Source organism: Spea bombifrons, chromosome 5 (genome assembly GCF_027358695.1).
Source record: "Spea bombifrons isolate aSpeBom1 chromosome 5, aSpeBom1.2.pri, whole genome shotgun sequence".
Classification (NCBI taxonomy): Eukaryota; Metazoa; Chordata; class Amphibia; order Anura; family Pelobatidae; genus Spea; species Spea bombifrons.
In genome coordinates, this window is record NC_071091.1 from 86,122,793 (window position 1) to 86,148,257 (window position 25,465).

The 25,465-nt window shown below is 34.0% G+C and overlaps 1 protein-coding gene across 1 annotated transcript in view; it reads right to left on the minus strand.

Annotated features, from left to right (window-relative positions):
- The window catches only part of TOX (thymocyte selection associated high mobility group box), a 118,248-nt gene that overhangs the window by 17,292 nt on the left and 75,491 nt on the right, over window positions 1-25,465 (minus strand). Inside the window, exons 3-4 of the mRNA XM_053466882.1 lie at window positions 20,266-20,508; window positions 3,337-3,615 (exon numbers count right to left, since the gene is read on the minus strand). Coding sequence (XP_053322857.1) covers window positions 3,337-3,615; window positions 20,266-20,508 — 522 coding nt within the window. The remainder of the gene's footprint in view (window positions 1-3,336; window positions 3,616-20,265; window positions 20,509-25,465) is intronic.

The following is a 25,465-nucleotide window of genomic DNA, read 5'->3' on the forward strand; positions in this document are numbered from 1 at the left end:
ATAATGAGAGTAAAATACTACATCACCAATACTATGAAAATTAAATACATTTTAGGCCTAAGTGTAGGTCTAATTATGTTCATTGGATAAAATGAGGTAGCAAATTACATTTTTAAGAAAACTCAATTAGTGTCATGATGTATTAGTAAGATTATATATTTGTAATATTTAAATATTTGGGAGCTTATTTACAATTAATATAATAAATGCGTGTGTAATAGTATGAAATCAAAATATTTAACATAAACCTCAATATAAACACTGATATTTTATTGAAACAGTAGACATTGATTTGCACTGTTAAACTGTTATTACTCTATTAAGTAACAGAGATGGGTGTGTTAGTTAATGAGGACCAGGAAAAAGCAGAAACTTTAAATAACTATTTTTCCTCAGTATATATTAAGGAGGACCCTATGGCAATAGATACAAATAACTACTGCAAAAAAACTTGCAGACAAATTGTGATTGGATGACTCAGGACAAGGTGCTGCAGCAACTAAAGAAAGTTAATGTCAACAAAGCTCCGGGGATCTGACGGTATTCACCCACAAGTACTTAAGCTGAGTCTGGAAATAAGTGAACCTCTGTTTCTAATCTTCTGGGATTCTTTTCTTTTAGGAATTGTACCAGAGGATTGGAGGAAGGCAGATGTGGTTCCTATATTCAAAAAGGGTTCAAACTCTGTGCCCGGAAATTATAGACCTGTGAGCTTAACTTTTGTGGCTGGGAAAGAACAGTGTTATTAGCAGATATCAGAATGGTTTTATGAAACATAGGTCATGTCAAGCTAATTAAATTGCATTCTACGAAGAAGTTAGTAGAAGTGTAGATCAGGGTGTTGCAGTGGATGTAATCTACTTGGATTTTGCCAAGGCATTTGACACGGTTAGCAGTGGCAGAACTACCAGGGTCGCACGGGTCGCGACTGCGACCGGGCCCTGGAGTCCTGCCAGCCCCCCTGCGGTGCGCACGGCTTCACTGCTGAGCGCCGGCATATGATGAGCGTGAAGCGCCGGCAAAAAGGAATTTATTTCCCCTGGTTTGTTGCAAAATTGGAAAAAGCCTTCTTTTGGATCAACAGCAATTAGCAGATATGGGAAAGGCTGAACTTGATGGACCCATGTCTTTTTTCAGCCTATGTAACTATGTAAGTACATAAAGATTAACATGAAGAGGTATATAGCATGAAACTATAAGCAACACTTCTGAAAACATACATTTTAATAAATAACATTTGTTTAATGCATAACATTTCAATCTCTGATAAACACTTAGACATGTTTAGATGTTTAGATGGATGTGGAAATAAGTGTAGAGTATATTCTTTCACTCTTTGTAAAGAGTTGCTGTTAAATATTTAATCTCTAGAACACTGTCAAAACATGTCAGAGTGCCATTACAGTAAGATTGTTATATGTGACTATGAAACTGTAAATAACAGTTTACAAGATTTTTAAAGGCTGGGTGATTGTCTATGTTAATATGGACAATACAAACAACAATGTTCTGTGCCTGTCAATGCACCTGATATAAACAAATATAACAACTTATTGAGGACAAATGCCTTATTGACATGAACCCCTCCCAATTTTTAATTTGTAAACACAAAAGAATGATTAATTTGAGTTGAGTGCATTATGCCATACATGTTAATAATTACAATACTTTGGCTTGGCAATATTGGCCACAAAAGTTTCCTCTCTGCTAAATGGTGGGAACATTCTAATGCATGTATTAACCTGAAATCTGATGCTTGCTAGCATTCTGAAACAAAGTTGATATTGTCTAAGAATGGATAATTGGCTTCAGATGTCATCCAGACGTCACAGATGTAAAACTAGGTATGTATTGGTATAATTTTTCAACTAAAACAGACATTTCATACAAATTGTATTTATCTATGCCACATAGCATTTAACACATAAATTATTCATTATATATATAGCTTAGCTGTTTTCATGGAAAACAAGGACATTTGTAGCTGTGCTAAAATAATTACAAAATTTGCATGATAAATTAGCCTTTTCAATCTAAACATGGATTAGCGAATACAATGTGCCATTGGAACACAGGTGTGATAGTGGCTGATAAAGGGCCTCTGTACCAATACAAAACAATACAAAGAAAGATATTTTGGATAAGGGAGACGAGTAACAAAATGAAATGGGTGGTTGGATAACATAAGACATATTAAAACATTTTGCTTTAAATACAAAACTTCATATGCGGACCTCTGATGTAACAAACTAGAATTTCTAATTTAAATCATAGGACTAAACGATATAAAAACAGAAATGGGACATGTGTGGGGTACAGAACTAAATGTTGGTAAATGCACAAGAATATTTCATTTGCAGTTGGTAAGTGGGCTAAATTTGTCCCTTTAGCCCCAAATTTGGCTTTAGTATTATCCAAGACATCTAGAAATTCTAGACTGCCTATCCAGAAATAAAACTAAAATTTTTAGTTTTGTTTTATATATTTTGGGAGTTTTTTATGAACACACAGCACGGCCTCAGGATGTATGCAAGTTCCAACTTAGCTTTACATTTATAGAACAAAGTTTTTTGTCATTGAAAAATGCCTAACCCAATATTGTTGTTAAGGCATATGCTCACTCAAACACTTACAATTGGTGCTGTAGGGAACATAGAACATATGTCATACGTTATAGATTAGGAATTAATTTTGTATGTAACATTATATTTTTACTCACTCTGTTTAGTAACAAATACAGATTGATGCGTTAAACCAAGATAGCATTACCAAATGATACACGTTACAGACAAATGACTGAAGCATAAAGCAAATGGTACTGGGTTCTTGGACAATCTTATGACAGTACCTTTTTGAGAGAGGTCCTTTAGTTAAGGTTTTGCGATTATCATATTGTGTTATTTCTTTCACAAAAAATGCTTGAAATTATTGACAGTCAAATGAGTCAGCTGTAGGAAATGGGATGAACGATAACTGCCCTATCTAGGAAAGTCAAGTTTTTCTTTCACATTTCTGCCTGTATGCTTCAATTTGGGGGGAAATGGATTAACCTCTGCTAGAATTTATGTTTCATACACTCTAACCCCATAGACTTACACACACACACACACACACATATATATATATACACTATCTCCCATATACTCCTATACAAGACTTGGGCACTACTGATAAGCTATGCTATGTTGAATGGAATATGAGAATAAGATCTCATAACCCAATGTCCTTGTTTGCTGCTTTCCAGAGACACATGGGGTATTAATAGTAAGGCGTGTGAATGATCTTGTTAAGCCTAATGGTTTTACACCACACTGTTTGAAGATAATCAAGTCATACCTTGGCAGTTTCATCCACTTCATCTTCATGGACTGAACTAGATGGAGAAGGTGTTGCAGATTTACTTCCTGGTGGAGATGGAGAATTATGGGCAACATTGTTTCCTGTCATATTCAGTCCAAGTTGAGCACTCAGTTGTGATTGGTTGATTGTAGTTAATTGCCCGTGCTGCATCATTCCTGCCTGTCTGATTTCTGATGCCTGAACTCTTGGTCTCATAGCTGCCATTTGGGAATGAGAAGAATAGCGCGTTCCATCAGAATTCTGCATCTCTTGCATCTGTCCAATAATAGAAAATTACTTCATTAAAATTTTCATGCAACTCTTAAGTAATTCAGATATATATTCTAAACATACTTAAACAAAATTATAGTTTACAGAATATATTATTTTTTATGTATTAAATGTAATTTGTAATACATTTTAAATATTTTATGGTTCATAAAAAAGAAATTACCTTGCCAAAAAAAAATGCATTTACAATTCAACTGGGATCATCAAGCAATTGTTTAAATTATTAATACTGAATTTCTTTAGTTTAATTCTGAAAAAGAGACTAATAAATCCAACATACTGAGTCCACATGCTTTTTATAAATCACGAGATTTTTATAAATGTTATTGTAAATGTCCAAATCACAAACATGATATATTACTACATACTCGTGTATGCTTTATTGCAAATTATATAGTGCAATCAGTATAACATTTATGTTTTTACTATATCATTCATTTCGGAATTATATCTGAATATGGGAATATTTTATCTGAAATAATGGGGATGTGAATACGGTGCATTAAGTGTATTGCATTTTAGATTTAATGAGCAATTTAGTCCGATTCCACAAGATAACAATTTTCATTTTTTCACAGTAGAAAATTTCATTTTGAAATAGTATTGTTGATTAATCCTCCCAAATAGCACATGAAGTAAGCATGTAACAAACACGTGTGTATCTACTTGTTTATTTGTATTAATATTAAATGCCATAATACTTAAAAAAGATTGCACTCTAGAACATAATTATGAAATATAAGGGAACTATTGTAAATGGTAATGTGATAAAAAAATGCATACATTCATAATTATTAATGACACCTAACCTTAAAACCTCAAAAAGATAAATCTAAATGTTATTTACCAGATATGCTTGACATTTACCTTTTTTTTGTTTGCTTGTTTAATATTTACAATAATTTACCAATTACCTATTTCATTTTCCTTAGATTGCCTATTCTAATGAGTCCCCAGCAGAATAGTTGTTCATCTAGTACAAAGTTACTACACAAATACATTGTTGGGGTGGTATACACTCACTTACCCACCAGGGTAGGTAAAGGATAATAAAGATCCTGTGGTAACACAGATACACAGAGGAGAACATGCAAATTAGATGTGTGCATTCGGATTTGTATGAATTGTAAATTTACCAATTTTTGGTAAACTTTGCGATTCATATGAAGCCATGAAAACGAGGCCAGACCCCCACGAATCGGACAAAATCAAAACAAAAAGCTCAAAATTTTTGTCTGAAATACGCCCACATTTACTCATATTTTCACTCACACTCTCGTTCACTCGCTCTCTAAATGTCTTCCTACCTTCTCTGCTAACTGCTTCTGCTCCTGTTGACCACTTCGGCATCTGCTTCTTCAACTTTTAGCTTTTATTTTTATATATTCTCCCTCTTCTTTTCTACCTTCAATCTGCTACCTTCAATCTGCTATGTTTGCCACATCTCCGCGGACATAACTATGCAGGAACTTCTGCCAAAATGGCGGCACAAGTTCAGTAACTATTGATTTCACTCACAAGCACAACTCAAATGAAACTGGAGGCATATGTTTCCTGCAACCAAGTGAAATGCATCATTCATTTCAGTGGGACTCTCCATTGGTGGCACAAAACATTGACAAATTATTCCTATGGGAACAAAAGTGCCCTTTCAAACATTTCATTACATTTCTTGAGTTTATTATTTTAGCCAAAGTGCCGATTAGTGAATGCAACTCATGGGGTTTTTGTTCTAGATACAGAAAATTTGTGAAACCGTAGGAAACTTAAAGAAATCCCTGAAGACTGAATGATCGTGGGAAATTTATCGGATGATCATATTATTATTATTTATTGTTTTATACAGTGCCATAATATTCCTTAGTGCTGTACAATGGGTAGACAGAACATAACAAGTAGTATATAACATAATTTGATTTACAGGGACAACAAGGTGAAAAGTGCCCTGCTCAAACGAGCTTACAATCAAGAGGGAGTTAGGATGTATTATACAATGGGTAACAGATAAAAGTCCCACTGTTAGGGATGGAACAGCCACACTAGTTTAAGTATTGCAGGAGATCGACTAGGAAAGGTCAGCTAAAGTAATATGGGAGGGTGTTAATGTGTAATGTTGTAAGTGTCCTTAAAGAAGTGGGTCTTGAGGGATTTTTTGAAGGACATTAGACAGGGGGAAAGATGGATAGGCCGAGGAAGGGTATTCCAGAGGATAGAGGCAGGCCATGAGAAGTCTTGTAAGTGTACATGAGAGCTAGAAACCAGAGGAGAGGAGAGACGGAGATCTTCAGATGAGCGGAGAGACCGGTTAGAAGTGTATTTCGAGATGCGTAATGAGATATAAGTAGGGGAAGGGCCTTAAAAGTAAGAGTCGGGATTTTGAAATGAATCCTGAAGCGCACAAGCCAATGAAGAGACTAAGAGAGGGCAGAGGTGTTAGTGAAGCGATGGGAGAGAAAGATAAGTCTGGCAGCAGCATTCATGGTGGATTGTAGAGGGGCGAGACGGGTAAGAGGGAGACCGGCTAAGACTGAGTTACAATGATCGAGGCCGGAGATATTGAGGGCATGGACAAGAGCCTTAGTGGCATCTTGTGTGAGGAAAATTTAATCTTTATGTTATGTTTCTTAACATTCTTGTAAATACATTACTTTTAATACAAACAATAATTTAGAAATCACATGATAAAGCTGTATATCAAATACTGAATATATACCTAAATAATATTATATTTATATCATTAACTGCATTAGCAAATTTCTGTTTCTCATTACTGTTTCCGTATTATTAATTAAGGAAGTATTTTTTGTTGTCCAATGTAATTGGTCAGAATTAGAAAACATTGATCAAATATCCCTGTTTTCTGAAGACAGTACTCGGTACTCAGGCTAACAAAAATCCACACCTGATGGTTGGAAATCATATCGAGTTGAGCAAAATCCCTGGAGTAGGATGTGTGTCCCAAAGGCTGCCCTAAAGGCCGATGTGTCGGCCACTGCTCATTTATCTGTTATTGTAGAAAAACTGGTATTCTGCACATGCTGTTGACAGGACTGGAATGTTCAATGGCTGGAGTTACAACTCATGATGTGGCATCAAATCATCACTAATTTGTCAACAAAAGACCTCCAACATGTGATCACATCTTAAAAGTAAAAGAAAGAATGTTGCCATTTATGTTTAAATATATTAGGAATTTGAATTAGTCACTGGTTTTCATAGCAAATTTCCAGTTATTTTATCATAGAAGAAAACATAACTTTTTACAAAAATAGAAAATATAATTTAAGATTACACAACAAGCTTTCTAAAGAACAACAACCCAAGTAGTTTTATAATCACAAAAATGTATTCAGAGAATATTCATAATGATAATTAATAAATATTAATATTTAATGACACACGTATTTTGTGTGATATGTAATAAGGTAATTGCTGTAGTTATATGGGGATAATCAGTTTCATGGCAGATGACACGTTCCTTGTGTTTGTGGCTAAGCCACTTGCCCCCTGTGTATCATTTACCAAATGTGATTGCTAGGCTGTAAAATCACTGCTGCCTGTGCAGTATACACTGTATGAAAATAGAGAAAACATACCAGCATTACTCGCAGTCAAATATGTTCACTTGCAAAGCTATCATTATCACTGCCTCTAGCAGACAATCTGTATCAAAACAGTTCTACACATAAAGCTCTAACTACATCTTGACTGAATCTCTTTTGATCCAGCTGTTTTACTGAATAGCAGTTGGTGAACAGAGAGCTAGAACATGGGTAGCCCTCAGGCCCTGTTTGCTAATGTTATTCACCAGCTGCTGCTTTATGTGGCGTTAGCAGGCAAGGCCTGGATGAATGCCAGCTTCAGCAAAAGCCAGAGACAGTGAAGTATATTTAAAGGATTTTTATTTACTTCTGTCTATCATCACTTGACACTAAACATTGACGGGTGCTGTTCCAAGGCTAATGAAGGACCCTCCTAGAGCTGAACTATACTAGGGATGACTGTCGAAACATTTGCCTGGACAGCCAACAGCTGTGGCATAAGTTGAGTTGTGGGTACTGTCTTGGCAACTCTGGGACCACTGACAGCCATGTTGACGTAAATCGCTATTGTTTTATAAATCCATAGTGTTAATGTGCTTACCCATGTATGCATTCTTCCATATCAAGTTCCACAAAACTTCAGGTGACATATAGTACATTTTAAAATTTCAAATGTTTCATTTTTTATTATTTGAATTATATAGACGAGTTTTAAAAGAACATAAAATGACTTTGATTCCATACATTTGTTTACTGTATTGGCTGTAGACGCTATATTTGTGTGCATTTGTATTTGTGTGCAACTTGTATAAAAACAGCAGGGTGCTGTCTTATGCATTGTGTAACTAAAACACTTTAATCTTCTTTTCTTATAAATAGCATTTATTCAACTCTTTTGGTGGGAGAGGTCAGTTGTCCTTTTGAGTCCCTACCTCCCCCAAAGATTTAAGTAGCTCCCCATTGCAGTGGATGGCCATGAAGATCTAGTCCTCTTAAAGTCTTTTTGGCTAAGGAGGGAAAGAAGTGGCTGCATATACTTTTGGGAGTGCTGGCTGGAAAATGAAGATATGAGATCTGTTGTTCCACTGTGGCACCTCTGAGCACTTTATTTTCACTAGTATCTCTTCAAGAAGAATATAAGTGTACCCCCCACTTCAATAAAAGTACCAATCAATAGACCACAACGTAAGAAACAGTCTTGGTAAACCTACACTTACTAGCCATGGTTCCAATCTCATCACTTAACACAAAATCGATGGAGGGCATGATTTTATTTTGCAGCATTTCTCTCTTTCATGTTTTACATGAAAGCGTAAAGGTCTGAAAACTAATCAAAAGAGTAATTGACTGCTATTCACCTTCATTATGCCAACACTCTATATACTCTCATGATAAAAAAAACTGTTAAAAGGGTTAAAAACCTATTAAGTGTCAAAAATCGCCCCTTGATTTAAAGTTTTTAAAAAACAATCAGAATATGCTTTCTTCCTGAATTATTGAAATGTTTATGCTGACTAATCATTGGACCGTGAAATTAGAAATGTGTTATAGCTAGAATAGTTTTTCTGTTTTTTTTTTTATAAAAGACCATGGACCTAAGACTATTTGAAGAAATCAAATTTTGCCGCAGATACATGCTGTTTAGAGATACTTCTTTCTTATAATTAAAACTTTCTCCTGTAGTGTGAAGATTGGACTATAGTAAAGGATGAGGCTTTACAATTGACCAACAAATTGTACTTACTTTTTAATATCTCTTTTGAGATTTTAAACGTCCACTAATTAAACGTACTCCATCAATCAGACAGCATTTTAAGTGACTACATGTATGTTAATAATTGGTTAATAATTGGTTTATTTATAATCTTATGCTACATTTTCTTAATCTTTTAAAAAACAACAAAGGGTTTAGAAAATATCATAAAATAATAATTTCTTTGATTTCCTTATTTGTATATCACAGTCACAGTATAGGAATAAACAATTGTGGTTTATTCACTAGGGTGGGGGTTGCCAGGAGAGTTGTGTCTTCATCTCCCTTAATTCACTATGCATTATGAAGGGTTGTCACTGGTACATTTCGCTGCAAGAGTGTCTGAGCTTGTCCTGAACAATGCAATTAGTGAGGTGATTAAAACATATTGATTTAAATATGCATTATACGGGAATATCCAGGCTCTTCTTGGAGCAGATGTTCACTGGGATTTGCCCTTCATAATGTAAAGTGAAGTCAGTGAGATAAAACGGCAACTTTCTTGCAAACGTTCCTACCAACTCCTCTTTGTATCCAGGTCTCAAGTACTAAATCAACATATAATATATTCTTATCTTTTATTTATATAGCTCAAAAAATGTATGCAGCGCTTCTTCCAATACATATATTCAAGGGGTATGACAAGACTAGAATTGACAGACTAAGAAAAACTGATACATTAGGTTAGAGAGGGCCCTGCTTCCAAATTTACAATCTTAATATATGGAATGATTAAATAGAAAAATGTAAGTAAAACATTGTAGAAAGCACAGCAGACACATATAGCGGCACTTCACAGAGGTCATACTACAGCAAAGAATCATCATGTGATCTAAATGACAACATCTAGAGACAATGCTCAACATATCAGCTTGGCCTTTAAGCACATTCAAGGTAGGTTGGTAGACTAACTACATAGCTAGATACCTCTAAGCGCATTTTTCTTATACATTAGGTTATATATTTTCTATTTTATTTAATAGAAATAATAATTTTATAGAATACATTTACATAATATACAATACACACACATACAAATATATATATATGTAGAGAGAGAGAGAGGAATGCATTAATGTGTATATATATATATATATATATATATATATATATACACTATAGAATAACCTGTATTTTTTTACATATATTCTCATAGTTTTATGTATTTGTATCTGCGGCCATATATTGACTAGAAAACAGTCTCTTGTTTTAATTTGCCCACTGGAGAATACACTCAAATGCTTTTAAGTTAAAATACTAATTAGATTTAAGAAGCAGAAGCATTCTTTGCATAAAGTACATTTTTATAAACTATAAATGTCAGTCATTTTATTGTTACTAGGAATAAGACTTCTTTGAATTTAATGTTGTTGCATTTGGTTCCAAAACCAAATGTGCTATTAAATGTGCTTTTAATCTTTGAAATTGCTATGTTGATAGAAACATTTATAAACATTGGCTATGTGAATTAGGTATCTAAATTAGATTTTAGAGATGGTGATTGGCATAACAAATAGAGGTTTTTCATATAATTCACAGTAAAGCAAACAATAAATCTTCTTTTGAACAAAGATTATATGAATCTTCATTTATCCTGTGTGACCAGCTAGCAAAAGGTTGTAGTTTAATGAATGAATAGCAGCGACAAGGTCAGTTTTAAAAGCCTCCCAGGTCGAAAGTCTGACATCTCTGAACATTAAAACAGTAAGAATTGTAATTATTGTTTTGGCAGAGTCATTGGAAGTAGGGTTGTGGCTTTATGAAATGATCTCTGTTAGAAGAAATAAAAGCACAGTAAGAATATTTGGTTTTATACTGTGTTTATATTGCTTTCATCTAAATAACACTATATGGCACTTATTAACTTTTGCCTTCTGAATTATAAAATATCAATTTATACCAGTATATTTTAATACGGAATTCATTTATCCTCAACAAAAGATTTCTGTAAGCAAATAATATGTTTAATCACCTTTCATAAATAAATACCAAAATAGCATTTTAGAATACTTAAATCAACATAATCCATAATTGCCATAGTAGTGCAAAACTATCCATACACCATTTTTTCAATACCAATAAGAGACTAACATCATATTTTAGTATGGTTTCCTAACTTTCTATGTCATGGATCATTGGACCCCTAAATGCTGATGGCATAAGTCCCAGCAAAACAAGCTTGGGTGCCATTTCTAGGGAAAGTGTTGTACTTACCTCCAAAAAATAATGCATGACATAATAGAATTCCATTAATCTGAGCCCATTTTACCAGCTGAAAATGTGCTTTACTGCTCTTTTAGCACTAAAAACATCCACTTGTACGAGTTATTAAATACTCCTTAAAAGTGTAACACATTATTAAGAGTTATCAAATAATTGGAACTTAACTATTTTCCTTACCTCTGCAAAAAATGCTTTAAGCCATTGCAAGATTCTGTTGCAAGCTAACGCAATTTATCTTTGGGTGAACATTGAACAAAGTGATAATTCAATTAATAGATCTTGTATGAATTACATTTTTGTGGTAAGATTACATTTAAAGGGGTTTCTGAAGACCCACAAGCTTATGTGACATCCTGTTTTGTGTAAACCTTAGAATAAGAAATAACATATAACAAATAAGGCTGAGTAAGCAAAAACCATAGCCATGCTAGAAACGCTAGACATATACATCTTACTGTTTTTCTATGTAGAATGAAACCATAAGATTTAAAACATTAGGGAGGAGTAGCAGTACTAAAAATGGGTAAATATCATGGAATTTGTAGTTCAGCATCAGTTTACAAGCTACCCGTTAGCTATTTCTGCTTACAAGCAGGTCTAACTTTGTCAATAACAATACTCAATAGTGATGGTACAATTCAACTAAGATATCAACTTTAAGTTTGAATGTAATGTATAGTAACAAAAGCATAGTATGAATAAAGAAAAAAATATTCAGTTAACTAATATAAAATGTTACTGCGGTACCCCTGTGCACACCATACAATAAAAAAAACTGCTAGAGTGACTAAGTGCGCTGAATATCACAATTAAAATAACAAAGCGAAAAGAAGGTAACACTATATACAGTGCTGCAGGATATGATGGTGCTATGTAAATCAATAAATAATAAGATGATAAACTAGTATAGGGAAATCCATCCATCTATAACAATTGTCTATGAATTAAACTTGCTCTACAATGGAAATTCTCATCATGGCAATTGGCAATACCCATGATACCAATATCAGAAAATTATATAGTAAAAAATAATAACTTTTAATCCATTCATTTATTTGCAGGATTGAGTAAAGGAAAGCAAAATAATTGTATTTTATCCTGAAAAATATTAACAGTTAGACAATGTTCAAGTATTTAATTACTAGAATAAACTGACACACATGAATGCAAATAAACATGCAGAGACAAACTGCTTAAAAATATGTTAAACTGCAAATTATGTTAAATGGAAATGTAATAAAATCCATTAAAACAGAAGATTGCCCCAGATGTTCTCATGTAATACTTGATGAACATTACTGTGAGTGATGAAGAAATGTGGAATACAATCATTACAGCTAAAATTGCAGTTGTATTTGATGCAAACCATCTTATCTTATCCAAACCTTGCACAATTTCAAATCAAGGAAAAACTGTTAACTTTCTTTAGTTCTCCGTGTCTAGGTTAATTTTATTGACAATTATGTTACGCTGAAAATGATTTGAATTCTATGGAGGGGGTGCTGGAAAGGAACCATTTCATTCTCCATGTTACATTGAGACATTGTTATGGAAATGCTAGAAAAACCATAGTGCAAAATTGAGTAATTGGTAGGAACAGTTCATTGGTTACTATGGTAACTGCATTACATTTAAGCTCAAGTATAGCCCACTGTAAGCATATATATTAGGTAAGGAGATTTTTTAAATAATTATTGATATTGTATTTTCTCAAACACTGATTTACTAATAGTTTAAAACACATTTAACATGCATATATTACATGTTTATGAATAAAGTCATGTTGTATATGTTTAATTGGGGGACATTATCTACCTTTGTAAATTAGGGCTCCCTTAAAGCGTTCAGTGTTTTACCCAGTTTAGGCAGGGTTTGGATTATACTCCAAGAGTTCCTGAAATACAAAGCTTGCGTCCCATAGATAAATAAAAAATAAATAAGAAACACTGGTATAAACTTAAAATAGGTAGTGTGTGATCTGTCAAAATGGGGGTAGGGGTTTGATGGGACTGACACTTCCATGGTGGACCTAAAAAACAAGGCAGTCTAGGTATATGTTCTCTTTGTCTATTGAAGCTCCCTCCCCACTATGACACAATTGTGTCCACCCTGATTTGGAGGTTTAAAATTATCTTTTTGTGTAGAATTTCTTCATTAGATTGAGTTCTCATTTCAACATATCTGCTGTTGTTTTTTACGTTTCAATCAAAGAAGGCCCGGGGGGTAGGTAAGGGGAAGTGGCCCTATCAGCCTCTTGCCGCCTCCTTGGTAACAAACTGTGAAACATATTTTACACACGCTTACACTAACACGCATACACACTCATTCTACAAACATACATACCTTAATACACTCTCCCACATTTACACACTCATGCTAACACACACTTACACATACACACACACACGGTAACGTACACATACACACTCATGCTAACACATGCACATTCGCTGTAACATACATGCATGCATACATATCCCCTCCCTCCCTCACTCACTTCCTTATCCTTTCTCTTAGTTCCTCATCCTCTCAATATGTCCGCCTTATCTTCCCAGATGCTTCTTTCTCTCGCAGTCTGTGTACGAGCAACCACATTTTCAAAAAGGGGGATTGTGATTTCACTACATTCCTGTTTCCGATGAGTAGGCCAATCAATGTTAGACCGGCCCTTTTTTGAGAGTTTTTTAGTTGCCCGGGTCCCCTTAATTTGTGTAAAATCTGTTTGTTGATAATTGTTAACGGTAACGGTATCGGTATCTTAACAGTGATGTGATACAATTTAAACTATCTGGTCACAACACACGGAGTTGACTTAAGCAGACTTATAAGAAAAGGAACTTAACAATCATAAAGAAATCACTCTTGGTTGGAGTGGATCACATAACTACATATAATGTAGTCCCATATGTTAGTAGAGGATAAATGCAACACTGGGTACAACTGTAATTGTCAATGCTAAAGAAAATATCCCTGTTGATCACTACCGTACCATGGAACTTCCAAGAGTTGCCCCACCTGGGACTCTCCCCCTGAACTTAGTGGAACTAAATTGATTTATTAAAATTACCCATAGCTTGTGTCTTGTTGCTCTGCAATCAATATATTTTCTATGGGAATAGATTAGAAGTTCACGGTAGGGAAGCTGAGAACAATGGCAGACTGTAGCAAAGTCAACATCATCTAATCAATTTATTGTTCTGAACTTTCTACTAAACTACTGTAAGAAATAACTGAACAATACAAATAATGGTATTAAGTGGGTTTTCAGTATGGGTATTTTGTTTATTTTATTATGTAAGCAACATATCATATTTATTTGAAGTTATTTAAAAGTTACAGATGCACTACTTAAAGAACACAGGATAAATAAGAAAGGGTTGCATAGTTTATCAACTTATTTACTTTTACAATCATTTGGATAATTTTAAAGCCAAATGTAAATTTAACTTCAAATGCACAGACTCTTTTGCTTTATATTTGTAATTACCGTATTTTCAATTATTGCTAAAAAAAAAATGTTTTTATATTCCATTCAAATTAGTGTTAATGTTGCTGCATTTCCTGTTTCAAGTTTGCTCATATAAGTGGAAATTATTTAGATAACATAAATATAATAAAGTTAATCCATACAATAAAAATAGATTTAATTCAAATCAAGCTCCAGTTCTAGGAGATGTATTCAGAGGTAATTTTTGGATGAATTTGATCCAAAACGAAACCAATGTTTAAAACTTTATTAGATTGGAAAAGCCTGACAGAAAATATAATTTGGTAGAATTATTTTCAAACATTGATGCCTTTGATGTTTTAAGAGTTTTTTCATTATTATTAAAAAAGTCTTGCATGCAGTTATAAATTACTATAAATAGATTGAGGCCTCCATGTCAAATCAGAAATATTTTTCCATTAGACATGTTGAATTGCAAAATGGTATCTGGCCAGGTTGATCTATTAAGTTATATTTCTTTAGTACCACACCAAAATATTAAATTCAATTTTTTATAATGGAAAAGCAACACTACCAACAGATTTTTAACTAAGGGCACTGCAGTGGCAACCAAGAAGCCATTTAAACAATAAATGATTACATTAAATATATATAAATGCAAGGATACATCTTAGCTCTGCTCTCTGATTTATGGCAAATTATGTTGTAACATTTTACAATTATTTTATTACTGATTTTTGTAAATGATTAAAAGCGGATCTCTATGTAAATATTTTGAATAAAAGTATGAATATGTAATATAACTATAAATATGAAATAACTAACAATCTGTATTCAAGAGCATTTAGGTTTATAAAAAGCATCCTTTAATCAAATGTTTTCATGAAATAATGGTGGCAAAGGCTTCAAAAATAACAATTTGGCTTTGGCGAACGGGACATGGTGCTTTTGACTAAAAATGTATAAGATGCTTGTTTTGTGTAATTAAAATCTCACAAATGTTAGTTTCATTCTTCAGTCAGCTATTGCGCTTCTATAAATTCAGTAAGTGTTCTTTAAAACACATTGGTGCCTTGTCATGCGTACGTATGTTTATATTTGTATGTATATTTTAGTTTAAACTTCAAAGAGGCTTCTATCAAGGATTTTGATGACTTTTTGCTTTGAAGAAAATGTATTTTATTATTTCTTTTAGTACAACACATTTACATCAAATATCTTGTGCAGTAAAATGATTCAAGCCCCTAGAACTCAAATAATTTTCTAATAAAAAATGCATGAGAAAAATAAATGCACTTTATGTTCCAAAAGAAAAGGCAGTTTGAACAGGCTAATGCTCAAAGAAAATTCATTTTATCAACCAGCCATTCCTTTCTTTGGTGCTGTTACAAGCTCTTTGCAGTTGCTAAGCAACCATAATTCATAGTACCTTTTAATGGATACTCTGCCTCTGCTGAGAACATTAAGGTGAAGAGAATAAATGCCTTGGGTGAATCTTGAAATCTTTCATTATGCATGTCATTCTATTTCTGTAATGCTATAATGCTGAAATGTTTCTGTGGCAGGAAACTGAGTTGTGGTAATTGCATATTCCACTCATATATGTTTTGTAAGCAGAGCAGCACGTACTTGTCTAAAATGAGTTATTTCAAACATGATTGAAATTGGCCTTTTCTACTCCAAAAGGTAGTAAATAAATCTAAAGAAAGAAAAAAAAATAGAGAACAACTCTAGAAAAAAAGTGTCTTAAATTTCTAGAAAGAACAACACAATTTTATAGCATAAATAAATGTAATTACAGGGGTTGGTGATCAATCATGCTGAAAAAACATAACAATATATGAAATAAACAATTTCCTATGTATAACATTGCTGGGGAATATCACTGAAACCATCAAAAAGGTTTATTGGAAACAGAAAGCGGTTGTGTACCACATAGCGATTTATAAAAACACAGATCTGAGTAATTTAAATTATCAGCAATTCACAGTTTATTTTTACTCTCTACATCTGGAGTGGGTAATCATTTGTGTACAGTGATCACACTGTGAATTACGTTGGGTGCTGCACATTATTATTTTTTTCCTCGTTCCAGCCTTTTGCCTATCCTTGCGTATGTTTAAGTCCTCTTACTCTACCATACCTTGGGTCTTCCCTTGGGCAACAGGACCTCTCCCTCTTTTGGGAAAGGAGCATTGTGTGGAGGTGTGGCTAGATATGTGTGGGGGTGGAGCTAGCATCAGTGAGCCATTTGAGAAGGGAATATGGGCAGGGTTTAAGGAAAAGTGGGCGGGGACAAGGTCACAGCACTGCCCTGTCGGAGAAAAAGAAACTAACCTGCACGACCAGGGTGATATTTAAGAGAGTTCCCAGGTATATCTACTACCATTCTCAGTAAGGTGATTGTTCCCTACATAACATCTAAACCTCTGACCCTCTAGTTTTAGACTATGAGCTTTTGTCTTAACATTTCCGCTCCTTTGAAATAAACATTTCTTCTTTACTTTGTTAAATCACTTTAAGTGTTTAAATGTTTCTATCACATCCCCTGTCTCTTTTCTCTCCTCTGAGCTATACATGTTGAGATCCTTTAGTCTTATTCTGGAAACAATCTGCCTGTTCCCACAGGTAGGTCCTGTCCTAAAATGGTCAGTACAGCCATATCCCCTACAAATGATAAACCAAAATCCGCTTATAAATATGCAAATATGTTTGCATCCAGTACACCTAGAATACTTTTGTTTGATGAAACGGATGTAGAAATGTTATATGTTATACTAAAATAATTCAATATAAGCAGTTGAACAATGTAATTTTTAAAATAAGAAAACAAAAATATGACCAGCAGCAAAGAATAACTAATAAATGTGTCCTTAAAAATAGTTCAGAAGCATATGGCAGGTTTTATTTACTTGAATTGTGATAAATGCATTTCAAGCTGAAACATAACTTTCAGCAAATAATACATTTCCCTTAACTTACTCTCTCCTTTCATTCAAAGAGTAAAAAAGTAAAATATTAAAGCATAGCGACTTTCATTTGGCATAAATTGTTTCCTGTTATGCAATGTAAAAGTGATTAGTATAAAACAATTTATAGAAATGTATTTTCTGTTCTTTTGCCCCAAATATGTCAGACAACATATCATTTTTTAAATAATACTTTGCAATTCATGAAAACAATGTCTCAATGGACAAAGAATTCCTTTTCCTTTAGTTTTGGATGATTTTCTTTTAATTTTGGGAATGCATCCCTTTCCATGTCTCGCATCTTACGCGTTTCCCTTTCTACTATCCTCTCGTCTCTCTCTTATTTCTTCTCTCTTCATTCTTCATCTGCATCTCCAGAAGCTTTGCCATTTTGATGGAAGTTCCCACAAGGTTATTGTAGGGCAAAATGGTGGAGCTTCAAGTTATATCCTCTCCTGACTTTCCAATACTTGCCTTCACTCCCCAACTAGTTATCCCCCAGGTTGAGCACTTTGGTTTAAGTGGCCGTGAGAGTTGCTGATGACCTGAGAGCCCAGGTAAAGTAGAATGAAGCCGGTACAAGAAGGGAGATGTATAAATGGACAAGAATCAGGCCAAAAGTCAGTACAGGCAGCAAACAAGCAGAAACAGGAACTAGCCAAGACCAGGATTGGAGAAGTCAGGACAGCAAACCGGATCACAACAGAAGATCAAAACAATGAGACGCTGCTACTAGCAAACAGCTGGGCAATGAGGATAAGAGAGAGCAGCTGAGGTAATGGCAGATAGCTCTTCCTGTGGCTTAAGTACATTAGGAAGCACTACCACCGCAATCCTTCTGTGAGGACTTAGCAAGGTACAGGACCGGCACACAAAAGGTTATTGCTTTGTATTAGGGCAACTTCCCTCCAAGGAGGTGTCACACAGAGCTGTCTACATATATTTTATTTGCCAGTAGGGTAAAAGCATAGCTTGTAACAGGATCCTTACATGTATAAACATTAGATTGCATAGAAGATCTGTCTTCTGGGTTAAACATGCTTTCGGGGACCAATGTAAATATGTAGTAAATGATTTTTTACCTATATGCTTTTTTCCATATAGCATTAAACCCCCACTCTCTTCACCAACTCCCTCTTTTAGTTCAGGCACGAATCGCAGCAAACATTTTTACAAGAAGTGTGGGTTAGTGAAACATTAACTGAAGAAAACAATGGAAACTACAACACTGACATTGTTGCGGAACTACTATTTATGCTTTAGATGTCAAATCAGATAGATTTTGTATAAAAACTACTCAATAGAATGAAATCATTCCCAAAATAAAGAACTTGACTGATAAAGCTATGATAAATTGTGCAAAGAATATCTAATTATTCCTTGCCTTTATTCCCCTGTCACATTGTTTAAAAGCATTTCTCTTTATACAATCTGACATCCATTTCATTTCAGACTAATGCTTGCATTATTTGATATTGAAGTAATTAGAGCTGACATCATTTATTCTTTTCTGTCCTAAAAGGACTTGCAGCCGCGTCCACTGTTATGTTTTATGCATTACACGAGCGAAATGCCACAATATTTTGGAAATATCTCTCCAGAAACCAGTAATCAAATTGTTTATAATGAAATTTTCTGCTGAGCTTTGAAAGGTGCATCATTCAATATGCTACTGGCGCTTTCTGTAATAGCAACATACTGTATTAGAAATGCATGTAACTTTAATAAATCTCCATTTGTTGATTCACTATACTCCCCAAAGACCCAAGAAAAAAAAAATCTCTTTCTTTTATAGTCCCTGTGCACAATATATATATGTGTTTCACAACAATGAAGTGGAAGTACAAAAGAAAAACAGCGACGTCAGGAGGAAAACAGAGCAATTAAATCATTGTTTTGTGTTCCTTATCAATATATTACAAAATTGAAATACTTTTGAAATATATGCTTAATATAAAACATATGTATGTATTATTTTAAGGATTAACTGTATTTGAAAACAAAGATTGTAAGGGTGTGTGAGGTTTAGCTGGAGGAGTTTATTTGCAGTATATTTCAGGGTCCAGATTAAGCGCTGCGTAAACTGTTGGCGCTATATAAATAAAAGATAATAATAATAATAGAAGCCCACACCCCAGTATTTTACAATGTTTGGTGAATCTAAAGTGGCTTTGAGCTTTGAGATATCAAGGGCTGGTGTCCTAGGAGCATTCCTGAAAATTTCCCAATGTCTAATACATACTAAACTATACATTGGGATTTATGAACTGGTACAGGCTCAACCTAGATGTTTGTCATGGCTTTAGGGAAGAAGCATGATCCAATTTTAAGCTACAACCATCAAGAAACATTGACTTCCATCTTCCACGCTTTTATTCCAATGCAGGGAACTTATATTTTACACCCGCTACTAGCAGCAGGTAGGTATGGGCTTTGTACCGGCTTATACCCTACCTTTTCTGGCTCCCCTCCTTACTATCTATTGTATTATTAAAACTTAAAATGTTCCTTTAATGATGTAGTTGTGATAATTATTTTTGTAATTTTATTGGACCACCTACACTTAGAATCCGACATTTTTGACTAAAATGAGGACATATTTCCTATATTTTTTTTTTTTTAAATATGTCAATTGAAGATGCAACATATTACCATGTTTTGACATATTTCACACAGTACGTTAAAAAGTAATCACCATACCACTGAAATGGAGTTAGACAGCAGGGTCCCATCTTGACTCAGCATGTTTGATACAGTAATTGCAGGTAATTCCATATTCTGGGGATGAAATGAGAGCAGGCCATTTTGATTCATTGGGTGACAGAGAGAGGTGTATCCAGACTCTGTCTCCGATAACGGCACCAGTGCATGGTCTGGCAGTGATGGAGGAGTTATTGGTGGGATATTAAAATCTTCATTTTCTAAGCTGGGTCCAGTATATGACTGTAGAAAGAAAACATATATAAATGTATTGCCGTAAACACAAATAGAAGAAGTAATTCAAGCAAAATCATTTTTATTCACTAAAAGCACATTTTGAAACCTAATAGATTAAAATGCTGCTTTTTTTACTGCCGTGTTTGGAACATTATTTCCCCAAAGGCATAAGAAAGCCTGGCATTCGTAGAATTTCCATTACATGCAGTTTTCTCAAGAATCAAAAATCATTTAATAAATTCCTAGGGCCCCATTAAGATTATTCAAGAGTCTCGTTGTTGTTGAATATACTTCTCATCAAGTCTGGTAAAAACAAATGTAATTTATATAAAATCAACATTTGATCAAAAAAGTGCTTTTACCTGATTGCCAACAGATGAGATCAAAGGTCTCAGTTAAAAGCAGCTTAAGTAAAGTAGAAATACTAACAATACAGAAGCACATCTGATATTCAGTCTTCAGATACATTACATTTAATTAAATACATAGAAAAATATACATTTGAGGCTATATTGCTGATGAAAGCTGCACAGTCAAACAAAAAAGGCAATTACTGACTTGAGGCTTAGTCTTCTGTTCTGATTTGAGATTGCTTTTGCTTCACTTCTGTCATTGTATGAAATATGACAGTGGCAATTATTATTTTACTAGAAATAAAAATAGTTGTCAAGTGGTCAAAAAATCTAAATGAATTAAAAAAATCGGCTTATTTCAATCTACACATTTCCAATGTATAAATATACTTTGTACTGCATTCTATCATTTAGTCTGGTCTCCTTATAGTTCCAAATTTCCAAAACTATTAAAATAAGGGAATGTCTTGGTATGTCCCCTTCAGCATACCAAGACATTTTGGACAATGATTGGAAAGGACCTTTTTTTTTAAAAAAAAATTCCAGCTATGGTTGGATGAATTTGGTGTGGAAGAACTTGATTAGCCTGCACATTGGGTTGACCCTAAACTCAACCCTTTTGAGAACCTTTGGGATGAACTAGAATGGAGATTGCGAGCCAGGCCTTCTCATCCAACATCAGTGCCTGACCTCACAAATGCTCTACTGTATAAATGGCAAAAAGTCCCACAGAAACAATACAACATCTTGTGGAAAGTCTTCCCAGAAGAGTTATAGCTGCAAAGGGGGGACCACCTACACATTAATGTCTATGTATTTAGAATGCATTGTTATAAAAGTCCCTGTTTGTGTAATGGTCAGGTGTCCCAATACTTTTGTCCATATAGTGTATTTTTTGGTGTTTTACACTGCATTCTTGATACTGGAAACATTTTCCCCCTATGGTTCCTATTTCACAGTCTTTTCTAATTGCACTTAATAGAATTGATTTAATAAGCCTCATTAACACATCCCTTTAAAACTGAAATGTTTTACAAATTCCATGGTGCGTAAAAATACTGCCGCGTTAAAGCACATTAGAACGTTGAACTCAATTAACACTTTAGCGTAGTTATTTTGATAAATGCAATCTTACTAAATTAACATAGTCTTCTTTGTGTTACTCATTTGCCCAACAAAGTAACGATCGCCAGTGTTCTGTTAACATAATGATGGCTTTTCCCTTGGTTCATGAAATTTAGTTGTAAATAGAATAAGGCTTAAGTTTTATTTATGGCCAGTGTATTCTGACTGCATTTAAGCAAACATTATTACATTAAACAGTCGTAATATGCAATATATAGCACATAGCTCACTAAATTCATATTTTACTCACTCTTATATTATGATAATGTATTTCACAGAGGACACTAAAATAGGATGGAACTTATCTTTAATTTCTGAATGTAGTATGTTCAGAATCAAGTGTTTCAGTTTCTTTTGTCTCAGCATGACTTAGTCTCAATAGTTTCAGAACATAATGTATTGCTTTGGAAACCTGGAGTCCATTACATAAATCATTTCAACTCTCAGCAAGAATTGTCCAACAGTGCCATTGATATGTTTAAGTCAATGATCCTGAAAACAACTTTTTGTCTTCAAATGTTCAAAAACGCTAATAGATCATCTTCATTTAAAAGCACTCGGCAGTATAATTTATCAAGTCACAGTTATCGAAACCATCTGATCTTTTAAAACATTTTTTATGTTTCTCATCAGTTTCTTATTGTATACAGATGATGTACAATAAGAATCCAACAAAAGCCAAAATGTATTTAGTAGGACTTCTAACCTTACCAAATTGTAGGTTTTTTCACCAACATACATTCACCCAACATTGCAAATCAGGTGTTGTGCTACCTTATAAACAGGTTAAGCTGCTTCTTAAAGAACCCCTAGTCTAAAAGGCTTCTTCAAAGGTTGTGAAATAATCCAAATCTAAAATCTATCACTTTTTAAAACAATTTTGTGATTATATGTATTTTACTCTAATGCCTAATTATTTTTTTCATAACTTGCATTACAGAAAGGGCCCCTACAAAACTAGAACCACTCCTGATTGTAAATACTGTCTTACTATATTACAAGCACAATGAATATCTATGCTCTGCAATCACATGGATTGTACAAATATCTTAATTTATTCCATACATTATACATATATGAATATCAACTTTCATGAGTATGAATATTATTAATTTGAAAAAGAAAGTACACCTCTTTGAATTCTATGGCTTTACATATCAGAATGTAATATATATATATATATATATATATATATATATATATATATATATATATATATATATATATATATATAAGCAATAGATACCCTGAGTTTGGCTGAATCAACTAGCTTAGACAAAAGTAAGTTGCAAATGTCACATGCTGGTTCTTTTGGTTTAAGGCAAGCCTGGTCAATTAAACACAGACATGAACAGTGATTTTCCCAGTAATGCCAATCTGTGATGAGGGATGAACAGTTTACAAAAATTATTCATGAGTCAGGTCCTATTAACAATTTTATGTAATATTTAGTAGTTTTTTAGCTAAACTCTGATGAAAAATACATAAAAGAGCCCACATAGAAGTGAACCTGCAAAATAAATCCCATAAAGCTTTTCAAATACTAAAGAGGAAGTGTTACATCTGAGATTAAAAAACCATCTAGTAATCATGTCATTATTCATATGTTTCCAGTTCTGCCATCCACCAAGGGTGAACAGATACAAGGGTGGATCCAGAGCCTGATTTCAAGAGGGGGACTCACAATAACACATACACTAACTCAATCAGACAATAACACACACCAACACCCAGACACTCAAACTAACACAACCAGACACAATAACACATGCCCACAGTCACCCATACTAACATACCCACACACACATATCCAGACACAAGGGTGGGTCCAGAGCCTGATTTCGAGAGGGGCACTCACAATAATACATGCTGTAACTCTAACACTAACATACTAACACCCAGACACACTAAGACAAACATTCACACTAACACACATGCACACAGACATCCACACTAACAAACACCTTGACGCTCACACTAATGCACATACCCTGACACTCACACAGAAACTCATACTAACACACTCATCCAGACACTCACACTAAAACACCCATCCAGACACTCACACTAACACAACCAGGCACTCTCACTTACCATGGTTAACCCTCAGCCTGTGTGAACTGCTGTGCTACAACCCCACCTACTCGAAATGAGGGGCATAAAGTGGTAAACCCAGACTTACTCATTATGCCTACGACCAGAGCTTGCTGCTATCTTTCTTGGTGGGTTCAACTGCCCCGTTGCCCCCTGGATCCACCCTTGTACTGATATTCAAATATGTTTTATCTCCCATGATGCCTTAATGAAGACCACACTTCTTGGAGCCTACCTGGACCCTATCTTTGGTTTACGAGAGTAGAATTTAGCAATCCCCCTTTAAATGTTTGTCACTCATTACCATCATTCTTGTTCTCAGTTTTATTCATATTACTATTTATTAATTATTAACAAGGAAGTAAGAATGAAGAAACCTAAAAAGGTCACAAATATTAGGACAGATATTTGGTACTGTAAATCAATGGAGGGGGACATTAACAGTTAAGACCTAGCTCAGTCTAACAGCTTAATGCAGGAAAGAAAGTAGAACACGAGTAGCATTAAATGAGAGACACCAGACATCAATACTTATATTCAGTGGTATATGTATCATCACTACTTCTGTTTGGCAGAAATTCAAATATGAAATAGAGCCAAGGATATTAACAGCTCTGAGGTTTTTTTACAGATAGGATAATGGGTAGATCAAGTTGGCCAAGTGGTTTTTGTATGCATCTATTTGTAGACCTCATTATTGTTTTCATATGTCTCGTATATGATTAGCTTTCTAGGAAATGTAATATGATAGTAAAATTACATCTTAATGTACTGAAGAACAGAGACAACTGTTAAGCTATAATGACAGAGAATTTAGAAATAAAAACATATCTCATAATACTATACTAGGGCATGATATATGTGTATTTCAAAAAATAAAATTATATATGAATAGTAAATTTTTTAGCATTAATGTTAACGAAACCTAAAATCCTTACAGGAAAGCTTACATAAGTGGCCTTTTCTGCTCTGTATACATTTCGTTCTTATGCATTAAGGTGACAGAATAAGATGTCTAAAGGATATATATACAGAATCATTAAAGCCTTTACTAATTTCACACACCTTCCAATTTTGCATATGGATTAATGGTAGATTAGGAATATACAAGCATAATAAGAGCATCATTGGTACCCTAACCCAAGATTTTATTTCCTTATAATGAGGCTATATGGATATAATTATTAATTACAATAACTACATTTTGCATTACAAAGTAAAGGTTGCATTTAGAATATAATTTTTTGTTAATGTCCAAATTCCTGTGTTTGTCCATATACAGTGTGTTCTTAATAACCCTCCCTTACTTGACAACTACAATGGATGATGAGTATTTGGGGCACTGGATACTTAGAAACCACATTCAAAGAACACTATGAATAATTCTACAA